This window comes from Convolutriloba macropyga, chromosome 3, assembly GCF_964194025.1.
Source record: "Convolutriloba macropyga chromosome 3, txConMacr16.3, whole genome shotgun sequence".
Classification (NCBI taxonomy): Eukaryota; Metazoa; Xenacoelomorpha; order Acoela; family Convolutidae; genus Convolutriloba; species Convolutriloba macropyga.
Genome location: NC_134470.1, coordinates 11,387,157 through 11,401,116, shown reverse-complemented (window position 1 = coordinate 11,401,116; position 13,960 = coordinate 11,387,157). Strand labels below are relative to the sequence as shown.

Below are 13,960 nucleotides of genomic sequence, written 5' to 3'. Positions count from 1 at the left end.
CTTTCGTTGAAAGCTCTTGAATTTTATGGCTGTTAAGACTTTAAAAATATTTTTGAGAATATTTTTTGGACCTTAACCAATCTTATTTTGTGAATTGTAAGTCAGTCTCTGTAATGACTGGACCCCCATCTTTTCTACTGCAACTAAAATAAATCTGCTTAGCAGTTTTGTCATCTAACTATTGGTTTTTTGACCTCGATGCTACGAGTTTTCATAAACTTTTCTTTTTTTGGATATCTTTCGTAATTTTGGTTCCTTTTGAAATCTTATCACATAATCCTAAAATTGACAGTTCCCATTGGCTTAGAGAAGCCGTTCAAGGGATCATAGAAAAAGTTTTCAGAGAAAAACGTATGGTTTTAATGGCTTCGACACAGTCTTCTCGCACTTTCCCACTGAATTTTTGGTTTTTGCCTGTACTTGTCGTTTTCATGGTGATACGACTTACTGTGATGCCCTATTGATAATTTTAAAAAATTATCGTCTGTTAAGACTTTTAGAATGCAAAAATTTTTGAACATTAAACGATCTTAAACTTACTTTCTCGAACTCTAAGTCAGTCTCAGTAATGACAGGACCCCTATACTTTCTACTGCAACCAAACTTAATCTGGTTAGCGGTTTATCTTCTAACTATTGGATTTTTTACTTCGATTCCACTAGTTTTCCTATTCTTAAAAATAAATTGGATATTTATTTTCGTAGTTTTGGTGCCCTTTGAAATCATATTATCCAAACATTGTTAGTTCTCATTGGCTTACAAAAGACGGTCAAAGGATCATAGATCGGGTTTTTATAAATTTTTTTTTAGTTTTTGGATAATTTTTTGTAATTTTGGTTCCTTTTGAAATTTTATCATATTATCCTAACATTGATAGTTCCCAGTGGCTTAGCAAAGACGTTTAATGGAGCACAGATAAAATTTTCGGAGAAAAGATTATGGTTTTTTTAGCTTCGACACTTTCTTGCACTTTTCCACTGACTACCTTGTTTTTGTCTGCTTTGTTGTACTTTTCATAATCAGAAGACTTATTGCGATGTCTTATTGATGTATTAAGAATGACAAACATCCTTAGCTTCCAATTGAGGCTTAGTTTGCGTACGTTTTGACTTCCGTTGAGAGCTATTGAATTTAGTGGCTCTCAAGTATTTTAAAAAATTTTTGTAAATTTTTTTATTACTAACCACTACTAAATTTTCTTTGAGCTCTAAGTCGGTCTCGGCAATGAAAGGACTCCCCTTTTTTTACAGCAACCAAAATTTATCAGTAAAGCTGTTTTTTAACTATTGATTTCATGACTTCGATGCCACGAGTTCTCCTACTTTCAAAAAAAAATTGGGTTCTTTTTTAATTTTGGTTCCTTTTGAAATCTTATCGCATTATCCCAATATTGATGGTTCCCTTTGGCTAAGAGAAGACTTCCAATAGATAATAGATAAAGTTTTCAGAGACGCGCGTGTGGTTTAAATGGCTTCGACATTTTCTCGAACTTTTCTACTGAGTTTTTGATTTTTGCATGTTGTGGTTTTCATAATCATAAGACTTATTGTGTTGTCCTGTTGATGACTTATGATTGACAAACATCCTTGCCTTCTAATTGAGGCATAACTTAGCCTCTTTTTTGACTTCCATGAAAGCCATTGAATTTAATGACGTTAATATAACAGCCTTTCTCCAAAATTTATTATATTTGTTCTTACTTGTTGATTTTTTGAAGTCATCATGTTAAAAGAAGAATCCCATTGCTGTTAAAAAAACTATATGAGGTTAAAAATCTTTGTACCAAAATTTTTTTTTATTTGTTTCGATACTTTTCTCGCTCAATTTTTTTTGAATATGCTGTTTTTGCTTTTCTTCATGTAGTCGTAAAATGCTGACTGGTCCCCTAGGCTTTTAATTGAGGATTAAATGAATGATGTTACTCAATGCAGTCAGTTTATAGCGAATAGTATTACAGTTTATGATATTATTCGTTTTCAAAGATTTATTTGTACTTTTCAATTTTTGTTCTTTTCGTCAACTTGTAACTTTTTCTCATCATTGAGAGGTTCCATCCAATTCCCTGTAATTCAAAATTTATTTTTCAATTGATATCATGTCGTAACTGATGTTTTGTTCTTTGGACAATATGTGTTTTCATTAAAATTTTGTGAGCTGTCAATATTTGTTTTTTTTTCTCTTCTTCCATAGCACATTCGCTAATTTTTTGTTTTGCTTTTGTGTTTTGTTTGTTTTTCCTCGTAATCTTTCTAATGACAGATCTGGTGAGCGCTGTAACTCAACTAGCAATTCGGTTGTGTATCGAGTTCTTTAAACTCAAATATCTATATTTAATTATCTCATCTTAAGGTTTAAAATTAAGTCAAAAATGTAGATGAGCTCGGGTCGGAACATCATGTGCGAACGCTCATTAACGAGCATTCCTCATACCAAGTTTTATAGTTCCAGATCATAAAATGCCAGATTTTAAAATCTGCATTTTAAACCTCGCAAAGTGCGTGTTTAAAATAAAGTTATGTAGCTCTGCTTAAGTTGCTTTGGAATTGTTGTCACGCTACCCATACAAATATTCCTGTCAATCATTTTTTCTTTGTCAATATCTTGTGCCGTACAATTCGCTGAAACTTATTTCTTAAAGAAATTCAAAGTTGTTGTTTCAATTTTTTTAGTCATGGCTGATAACAAAAAAAGTACTTGTATTAAGATATACGAAGAGTTTTAACGAAGTATTTAGAGCTGGTATATTATAGTAGCGGTGTCGTGATTGAGGAACTGGCTAAGGTGTTTGAGTTGAAGTGACTTCAGATTATTATGAAGCTGGTTTAGAGAGCTTACAGTTACTGCGATGCACGAACTAATCTTACTGATAGTGATTTCTGGTTGGTGCTATTTCCAATCCTGGCTCTGAATTAATTGCCATTTGGTCTAATTGATGTAAGTTGGTTCTTTGAGATTCGCAATGAACGGCAAGAACTGCGTATTTTGCAACATAGTGACAGAAAACAGTCCAGAAAAGATTCTTTGGCAGAATGAAAAGCTAATTGTGATAACAGACCACAGACCAGCAGCCCAACATCACTATTTAGTTATAACCAAGCACAATGTCAACGATGTTCGGTCTCTTGACTGCCAACAAAATGAACAAGATCGACTTCTTGTTGTCGGAATGCTTGAAACAGCTAAAGAGTATCTGTCGTCTAAAGCTGGCTTGGCTAACAAGTGAGTACTTTCGAAGACTACAAAAAGGTTTGTAAGATGAATAAAAAGGCCTTATTTTTTCTATTTAAAATGCAAATACTCGATTGCTTTGTATTGTTTTCTCAGTTTCGTTTTTGGTTCCATACCTCAAATTGTATGCGTGTTAACTATAAGTTTTGCGGATGCTCAAAAATCACAGCAGAACCATGCTTCAGAAACTGGTTCTAGCGCTGTATACTGGCCTGGTTCTTCAATGTAAACGCTGGCTGATAATCTCGGAGAACATAATGGCCTTAAAAGCTAGAAAAGGCTTTTAACGTTAACTGATTGCAGTTAGGATTATCCTCCGTGATAAAACATGAGTAATCAGCTACTGTGTTTTGTAATAAGGTGTTATTGCTAAGTTCTCGCTAATCTCGACGAGCTTGGAAATTTCTGATGTAACAACCTAGCAAACAAAACTTTTTTTTCGAAAAAATTTTGAAATCTTGCAATCTGCGTGGTCAAATAATCTTGGTTTATATTGATCTAAAATTTAAATGTTTGCTGATTATTTCTTATTGCCCATCTTAATGTTTTCTCCGATCTCTGACGTTTCTTCCTCTCTCCCTCATCCTTTTAACTCTCTTTTTTTAAATTTCCTTGCGTTAATGAACTGGGCTCAAGTACCCTACTGTTGGATGATATTGCTTACGAAGAGACTCCCCTCTCACTGGGTAGCTAGATTTGGAATTGATCAACCATCAAAATTAAAGCATATGAGAGACAATTGCTCTGGATAACAGTTCGTATTGACTCGAATGTTGCTTATTATACACTGAATAAACAATAGGATTAAGCAAGTAATCTCTAAAATTGTCACTCTCCACTTAAGGGGGAGGAACTATATACGCAAATGTTTTTTTTGTGCAGACAATTTTGGCCGATTGATATATTTATCGTAGAGAGTTGAGTCTGGTATCATTAGAAAACTCGTCCAGCGTAGAATATAGAATCAAAAAGATTTTTTTGATTTTCGTTTTTTACAGGGGGTTATCGAGGTTAAGACTTGAGAAAAGTGAAGTGAACTCGGATGTTTTTATTCACATTTTCCGTAATTTGTGACCAAATTTTCGTCAATTTTGCTAAAACTTGTTGAAAATTTGCTAAAACTTGCTAAAACTAAAAATTTTCGAAAACAAGAGAAGGCTCGCCAATTTGTTTTATCCGAGTTTCTTTGGTAAATATTTCTGCTTAATTTTTCGAATTTGAGACTTTAAATCAAAAAAGGTTCGAAATAAGCTTTTGTTTCCTGCTTCCGTTAAATTTGCAGGAATTAGAGACCTAACATCTGTTGCCAAAATCTTTGAAAACACCAAGAAAGATAACTGCACATTCGCTTCCGATAGGGGTTTTCTGGAGTTAAATTTTTGCCGGTTTTTCGAAAAAAACCTAACATTTTTGCCAAATGCATTTTTTGTGGTTCATTGAAATATTTCATTTGCTAATTGATCTTTTTTGCAAACGTATGGAATAATTAATGGTTTTTTTTGGACGCTGAGAAAAATCAGGGCTAGGTTTGAACTCATCATGGATTCTTACAATCAATAATTATTCGGATCAATAATTATTAGGGCGCGGTCTTCAAAATTCTTTTGGCAGTTTGTTTTCTTATGTTGGTTGCTGACAAGATTTATTTCAAATCACGGATCAATCAATGACAGATCCTGTTTCCAAAAATAAGGCCATGTGAAAAATTAGTTTGTCTTCAGAGAAAAGCTCATAGTTTTTATGTCTTTGACAATATATTTTCGTAAACTTTAAATGATTTCTTTTTGTTTTGGATTCATTTGTAATTCTATTTGCAGCCTCATGACTGCGATTTATTAATCAAGGATTCAATTGGGCGCTTTAAGAGCTGCGGGTGAGCCTATACAGTGCCTTAAGATGTTATCTAAGGCCTCTTATGACTTTGAATATATTTGTTACGAGAGAATGTTAGTGAAGTTCTGAAAATTGTCCTATTTTAATCTTATTTCTGTCCACATGTAGCTTAGTCCCAGTTTAAACAGGGCAAAATTTTTTCCAAGTGAAGTTAAAAATGCTCTTTATAGTGGCTTTATTTTCAAGTCATTTTTTTGGCTTTCTTACTACGAAATTTCATAAAATCTTTTGAGTTTTTGCATGTTTTCCTGTATTTGAGGTAGTTATTTGTTCCCTTTTCAACTAATCAAATTAGCATCAAAAGAATGCGCAAAATAAACTTTTTGAATGACCTTCGTGAACTGCTGATAATTTTAACGACTGCGAAGCCTTTCTCTCACAAAATCTATTGGATTTTTGCCTTTGCCTGTAATTGTGGTTCTTTTTGTTTTCGTACGGCGTATTCCTGTCAATCAACAGCCCTAATTGATTCTATAGATGTTTAAATGAAGCTATTTAATTATTTCTGATTATAGCTAAAGATTTTAATGACTTTCAATTGATTTTTTCAAGAAAATATTTTTGGATTTCCCAATTTTTGCATATTTTCCTGTATTTGGGGTTGTTATTTGTTATCTTTTCAACTCATCACATCAAATGGAGTTTCAACTGGCATTGGAGGAATGTGCGCAAGAACCTGTTGAATGACTTCACTGAATAGCTTATAGTTTTAACGGCTGCGGATCTGTATTCTCCCATAATTTATTACTTTTTGCCTCTAAATGTCGCCTCTAAGTGTCGTTTTGCGTCTAAATGTCGTTCTTTTTGTTATCCTTCGGCTTATTTATAACAGTCAAATGCCTTGATTGCGTCCACGATTGTTTAACTGAATCTGTTTCCTGATTTAAGTTTAAAGCAAACAGTTTTAAAGACTTATTAAATTTTTTAAAAAACTTTCATTTATTCCCAATTTTTGTTCTTTGTCGTCAACAAGTGACTAAGTATTATTGTTTACAGAGCTCATCAATTTTCTGTTGCTCTAAACAGTATGTTTTCTGTTCGTTATGTTTCGACAGGTGTCTATAGAGCTTAGAAATACGTTTTCATAAGAATTTCTTGTTTTCGATACTGGTAAATATTTGTGGCTCTTTTTATTGTCTTTTCCACAAAGACCCTTTACTTAGAAGAGCCAATTAAAATCAAAAGGGAACAAAGCAAATCATAGTCGCTTTTGTCAGTTTAAAGTTTTTAATGGTTTTTAATATATCATAGATATAATTGCTCCAACACTGTGGCTTCGATGAATTGTTTGAAATTTGATATACAGATGATTTCTGTCTGTATGTGCTATTTTTAGTCGTCCTATGATTTGTTCTCAATATTAGCCAGCACAATTAGATTCCTGAGCAGTTGCAAATTGATCTGTTTTTGTTGAAAGCTTATGGTTTGTTTTGAGCTTTTGAAAATATTTCTTTTAAATCAGTGCATTTTTGAGCTTTGTTACTTCTATATTATTTCTTTCAATTTTTTAGCTTGGTCTCTGTAACGGCAGGTCGCATCCTCTCTCCAGTAACCTCAGATTCAATCTTTATAACGGTTTTATTTTAAACTATGTTTTTTTCGTGGTTTTGCTACTACTCATTTTCATAGTGGATTTTTGGATGTTTTTTGTTTCCTTTCCACATTATTACACTAATGGGTTAGCCCAATTGGCGTTGAAAAAATGCAAAATAACTGGTGGCCAATATTCTCCATGAATAGCCTGTGGCTTCAACGGTTGCTGCAACTCGTTCTTGTTAATTTCAAGGGTTTTTTGTTTCGTTTTTGTTATTTTTGCTGTCGTCGGATATATTACGGTTAGCGACAAGTATCAGTTGCTTTTTATGACGTGTAAATTAGCCTTCCTAATGAGCCGAGTTGATGCGAAGTGGTTTTAATCAATTTGAATTTTGGTTGTTTTCAAAAAGAGAAACGTATTTTTGAAATTTGTTCTTTATGCTGTTCTTTGTCAGCCTGGCACCGAGACGCATTATTGAGAGGTCTCTTATCTTATCCATTGACTATCTAATGAAGTACAGGTTGATTTTTTCAGATCGGGTTTTATTGCATTCCGTTTTCTTTCTGTTAGTTTCTGTTTTTTAAATGTAGTAATCGAGTTTTGGTCGTAATTAATGCTTGCTTTTATTTGTTTTTGTGTGTATCTCGTCCAGTACTCTGATTGATGGCAAGTCTCATGGGCTCTCTAATCCAACATTATTCTTTCACTTAGTGGTTTGTTGAAACATATTTTTTGAATATTTTCTTTCTTTCCTCATTTCTTTCCTCATTTGGTAGACTATTAAAGCAAAACGTGGATGGGTGGGGTCGGAACATCATGTTCGAACGCACATTACCGAGCCTCCTTGTTGTATTCATGATGCAGTAATATTCGATGGGTCCAACGACGGGCTTCTCCAAAATAAGAGATTCCAATGTTTCCCTCCAAAAAAGGAGTAGGGGTAGACAAATAGGGCATCCCAGCATAGCATAGACCATTTTCATTTTAAGTTTTCACAAATCTCAATTTGAGGTTAATATTATGGGACTCGCGGGCATGTATTGTCTAATCAAAATGCAAATTGAGCGTCATCGTTTTTAACTCAAATTGCGTTGATGTTTTTCACATCGCATTTATGGTTCTTATTTTCAGAACTTGTTATAAATGACTCAGCAATTGTTTTCTGCTTAATTCAGCATGTTGTCATTGGCTTTTTTCAAATTTGTAGATTGCCAATTTTTTTTAATTGACAAAGCGTTATTTAATTTGGCGAGGAGGTCTTGTAAGGTGTTGTCCTAGTGTGTTTGACAAAATTTAAACGGATCATGAGGTTTCTGTGTGAGAATTTAAATTGTACTTTAAATTTTGAATGCTATCTGCAATTTGTTGCTATCTACAGCTTTAAAAAGAAGAGGGCTTGACTAGTACTGTGCGGTGCACAGAAAGTTCCCGGACTAACTTCTGAGGACATGATAGCATTGTCAAAAAACTAAATTAACTGTTGAATGCAATTGTACACCAGATTTTTGATCTTCAGCGTTCCATTGATTTTATTTTCAGTCAACTCATTTAGAATGTCAGGTGAACTTTTTTGGAAAAATTTTCTCGAGATGTAATTTTAAAAATGCTGCTTTCCGTTTCCGTATAAATATAACAATATCTCTCAAACGAAAAAATCAATAGCAGTTTTGTATGCAATTGCACCTGGTAAATAAAACTACAAAAAAAGGGGTCAATGTATTACCTTTTCCAACATTTTTTCATTAACTTTAATCATTAGTTTCTAAAAAAGTTTTTATTTCTGACGCATTAAAATTGAGTATAAGCCTTCAACAAAGGATCAAGGGCAGATTAAACTTAAAGAAGAATAACACCGCATTCTTTTCGAAAACGTTCGTTAAATTTTTCGATTTTTGATTTTTGCATGTTTTAATTTTGTAAATAAATTTCGATTACCGCAAATTTCGTTTCAATTCAGCTTCTTTCTGCTGAAATTATGAAAGAACGGAAAAAACATTTGAAAAGGCGTAAGTTGTTGAAATTGCCTATCATTTCAAGCCTTAAATGCATGAGTTGTTCTTTTTATCAGCGTTTAATTATTTTTATGGCTAGTCATCTGTACCATCGGGATGAGGAAAAAACAAAACATATTGCAGCCCATCATAAATTGAAATGAAATTGAAGTCCTTTCAAACATATCATGTGGTAGGAAAATTTAGTAAATCTCTGTGTTCTGGTTAAGTTAATTATAAGAAGCGTGTAAACAACAATATTTGCCAGTTCCCTAAAAAACTTGCAGTCACAATTACTTTCAGACAAAAACAATACTAAATAAATAAGTGAGACGAAAATATAACATTTTTTTAATTCTATTCAACAACATGGAGTTTAGTTTTCAAAAACTCATTTTTTCAAAACCTATATTCTGGAAAACTCCATATTCATCAAACTCTATTTTCGGGGAAAACAAAAAATAGACAAAAGTGGCACAAGGTGCGGCACCTTTGTACCAAAATTTTTAAAACCCATGCAAGGTCAGGTTTTTTGTTCAATTTGGCTTTTTAGAGTTTCTTTCTTATGCAGATTTTGAAAATATATCGTAAGTTCACCAGACAATATGAATACGCTTCACTTCATTTTTTCTCTTAAACACTTTCTGTATTGAATCACTCTTTGCCATCAGTATTCGTTTTTAGTATTGTGCACTATTTAAGATTTCGTCGTTTTTGCAGCGCCACAATTTGTGGAGAGTATATATTTTCATTGAGGAGTACTTGATAATTTTTACTTTCTTGAAAAAATACGTTAAAATTGAAGATAATAGGGTCTAGGCAGAATTCAATTTTACCACAATGACGAGGCTAGAAGTGTTTGAAAGATTTACAAAACAACCTGCTGTGACATAATAAGCCAGACAAAACTAGTTTTCAAAACAATTAAACCACATTTGAACAAAACAGAATAACAGCTAAATTATAAGGACAAAAATTGCAGCAGTAGTAACGCTTTGTTTGAAAATATTGGGGTGATAAAAAGCTGTTGGAAAGAACAATTATTACAGCAATCCGGTCGAGATAGAAATTTTCAGTTGTTCTTAAGAGCATTCCGTCTTCAGACTAAATTAGTGAAGTCGAAATGATTAGTTTCTAATTAATGTGTTAAAGAAAGTGTTAGTTCAAATCAATTGCTTGGGTTTTTAGTTAAATAGACTGAAAAAATGTTGAAAACATTTTGCAAAACAAAATGCAACATTTTACTTGAAAAATATTGCGAGAAATATGGCTTTTGAATGATTTTTAAAACAATTTGAATGTGATATTAATGGGGCCTCGTTAATAATTATTACAAAAGTAACTCAGTAGAAGCAACAAGATCGAGAATAGAGGATTTGAGACAATTTAAATTTTTCCGGCAAAATTTTTTGGACTAGCTCAATGCAAGGAAATTTCTTCAAACAATATTAAAACTAGGAAAAAAAAACGAATGCGATAACAATAGGTTTTATGAAGTTTTCTCTTAATTCACGCCAAAAGTGCATGCAGTGCTCTTTTTGTGAAAAATTATGTATTGTTTATGGCCAGTAGATAGTTTTCATCGTTAGCATTGGGACAAAATAAACAATCAATGCAACGCATCAAAATCTTGTGGTACCAAAATAGTTAAGAACCCTTTTTGGTCTAGTTAAATTAATAAGAAAATGTGCATGATGAATTTTAGATATATCCCTCAAAAATCCAAGGTTTCAATTGTTTTGATTAAAAAAATCTTGAATACATAGTGAATTGAAACAAAAAATTATTAAATTTCCCTATTTTTATAACAAAAGATTATGATTAAGATTAAGATTTCATAAAATTAGGAGATTCAGTTTAAGAAACTTTCAAAGTCTATATTCTGGAAATATCTTTTTTCCTAGAAGTTTGCGTTCCCAAAAAATGAAAAGAAAAAGACAGCGAAACAAGCTGCGGCACTTATATGTTAATTTTTTGAAAGTCATGCGAAGTCAAAACTTTTCTGAAATTTAGCTGCTGAGAAGGATTTTGCCGATTACTGTGAGTAGTAAATCTAAACCTGAAAAAAGTCCCTTAATTCTTTTTAAAATTTAGTTCATTAAAAAGGCACTGAATAGGCCAAATTTTCGATACCAGAACGACAAAAAAAATTTCATGCGAAAAAAGGCTGTCGATTCATTCTATTTCTTGTTGACTGTTCCTGACGCTTCAACTGATTTGCTGATTTATTGACCTAAATAGCTTGCAACTGAACAGATGTTTTATAAAACAGAAAAAGTGGAGCAGTTACGAGTTTTTTATAGCTTTCCATAAGAAATGCAGACCTCCAATCGGAAAAAGGTTTCGGAAATATTTAAATCACAATTATCTTGGGAGCATCTGCCCAAATTCGCAATATACCTAGTAAATTTGGGCCATAAACTTTAGAGGTTTTTTTAAAAGACATTAAACTTTCTCAATTTGTTCTTTAATTACTTGATGAAAGGACGGAAAATATGGTTTTTTTTTTCAATTTCAGAGGCTTAAATTCATTTTGATGTTGAGATTTGATTTGTGCGGCTGATCTGCTTTTATTAGCAGCGCCATTTAACGTTTTTTGCAGCGCCATTTATTAGCAGCGCCATTTAAAGCAAACTCAACGTTTTTACCTTAAGCAATAAAACAGTTAAATACTCTAAATCAAGTAGAAAAAAGTTTTCCTTTGTTTTAGCCGAACTTCATCCCCCAATTTAAGGGCCCCAAAGTTTTACTCCTACCTGAAATAACCTGAGTCCAGAAATAACCATGAGACAAGTTTAAGAAGGAAATGCTATCTTTTCAACGCTTCCCTGTTCTTTGAATTGATGCTTGGTTGACATTCCCCAATTAATCTAAAATTGATTGAGTAGTGAAGTGTAAATGAGAATTTACCCGCTTGAGTTAATTTGTCTACGAAAACTACAATTTTTCTGTCAGAAAGATATAGAAAGAAGTTTTAATTTTTAATAGATTTGTGACGTAATTTTTGAGACAGACAAAACATCTTGTTTGGTTTTCTTTAAATTATACAAAACTCAAAAGTGTGTGAGTATAAGACAAGTGATACGAAATAATTTAAGTTCAAATTCTCTCTGTGTTTTTATATAGTTGTGATTTACATTTTTGTCTATCAGTATTAAACAAATCATTGATATCATCTTTTAATTGTTTGCAAAATTTAGCTCCTAAATTGAACGCAGATATTGTTTTACTGTTTTATGATATTTTGTCAAGATCTGCACAAGAAAGCCGCCGAAAATCTTCCTAAGCAGCTAAATTTCAGAAAAGATTTGACTTTGCATGACTTTCAAAAAAATAGTATATACGTGCCGCAGCCTGTTTCACTTCTGTCTTTTTCTTTTCATTTTTCGGGAACATAAACTTCTAGGAAAGTAGACTTTTCCAGAATATGGACTTTGAAAAAGAGTATTTTAAACTGAATCTTTTTTAAAAAAACCTCTAAAGTTTATGGCCCAAATTTACCAGGTATATTGTGATTTTGGGCAGATGCTGCCAAGGAAATTGTGATTCAAATATTTCCGAAACCTTTTTCCGATTGGAGGTTTGCATTTCTTATGGAAAGCTATAATAAACTCGTAACTGCTCCACTTTTTCAGTTTTATAAAACATCTGTTCAATTGCGAGCTCTTTATGTCAGTAAATCGACAAATTAGTTGAAGCGTCAGGAACAGTCCACAAAAAGTAGATTAAATCGACAGCCTTTTTTCACATAAAGTTTTATGGTCGTTCTGGTTTCGAAAATCTGGCCTATTCAATGCTTTTTAGTGAACTAAATTTTAAACGGAATGGAGGGACTTTTTTTCAGCTTTAGCTTATGTACTCACAGAAATTGCCAAAATAAAATTATATTTTTTTCTGACCTTTGTTTTATGTAAAATAGTTTTTGTGATGGTTTTTTGATGCTTCCGTTGAATATAAGGGGCTGCAATATAGAAGCATAATTTTTCACACTATATAGAAGGGAGAGTAGAAAGAATAAAGATAATCAACCTACAATTTTTTCTTTCCTCTAGAAAAATGAAAAATTGTTTTCTATACTTTCCTTTTACGTATGATTTTTTTGTTTTTACAGTTTGTAATTTTTTTCACGTCCTGGTTATTTTTTTCAGTTCCCTTTTCTTTTGAATTTTTCTATTATTGGCAAGATCAGAAATCTATTGGCTCTTTCTCAAAAATAATAACTTTTAAAATAATAAGTTTAAGGAAAAGAAAAACCGGTTGAGAAGTAAAAAATACTATATATTGAATTTTTTCAGTGCAATTTATTAACAGTTGGTCAAAAATATTGTGTTTAAAATAATTTAAAGCCACCTAAACCCCTAAACATTTTTCCTTTTTTAATTTTGTTTTTGCTTCGTTTTTTTAATTTGCTTTTTTCAAGCTGCGTAACAAATTATTTTTTTAAATTAAAAATCAAAACTAGCCTCTTAAAGGCTACAAATTCATGTTACTCTTTTTTCGCTGCGACGCGTAAATAAAAAGTGAAAGTTTGACTGAAGAAAAAGGAAAAAAAGTCGGCCTCGCATATATATTCCCTCATTTTGAAATGTTGGAACAATTACACTTTTTCACTACTTCTCTTAGCTTCTCTCTGGCTTTTAGTGCAAGACTACTGAAGTTGTGATCAAAATTTTCCCGTATTTGGCTTGTAATATTATCGCCTGTCTTTTCAACACTTCTAAGGATTTTATTTTTGTGAAAAAAATATATTTTGCGAATAAGTGTGTGAATAACGGAAATGATTCCAAATTTATTATCAGAACATTATTTTCAAGATAAAAATGGGTTTGGAGAACAATAATGGGTTTTAAAAATTGCGTTGTTAAGTGATTCATGTGCGATGTATTGATGGTTAAATTTTAGCGGTTAAATCAATAGACTTAAAAAGCGGATTTTAAACCATAGTGTTGAAAGGAGCCAGTGAGTGGAGAAAAAATTGTCAAATTAGACCCTGGTTGTTTTTTCTAGCTTTGAAGACGTCTTGTTTGGATTCCATTACCCTCCACTTGTGTTAGTGAAGCATCTCCATTTACACGTCATTCATCCTGCCTCTCAACTCTCTTTCGTGTCCAGACAAATCTTCAGAAACAACTCGTACTGGTTTAGACATCCCGACACTGTTGTTGGACAGCCTTCTTAGAATGTTCATATTCTCCAATATTTTTCAGATCAGTTTTGATTGTATTTAGCTATTAGAGATTTAACGTTGGTGATACAGAGCCAAAAAAGAAAGCTGTGTGAGCATTGAAATGATATTTAAACTGATCCTTTA

At 32.4% G+C, this 13,960-nt stretch overlaps 1 protein-coding gene across 1 annotated transcript; it reads left to right on the top strand.

Moving 5' to 3' along the window:
- Nucleotides 1-2,764: 2,764 nt before the first annotated feature.
- Nucleotides 2,765-13,960, top strand: LOC142336858 (adenosine 5'-monophosphoramidase HINT3-like). Its single transcript, XM_075385816.1, has 2 exons — nucleotides 2,765-3,219; nucleotides 13,657-13,960. Exons 1-2 carry the CDS (start codon nucleotides 2,960-2,962, stop codon nucleotides 13,826-13,828), a joined length of 432 nt encoding a protein of 143 aa, XP_075241931.1. The 5' UTR covers nucleotides 2,765-2,959; the 3' UTR covers nucleotides 13,829-13,960.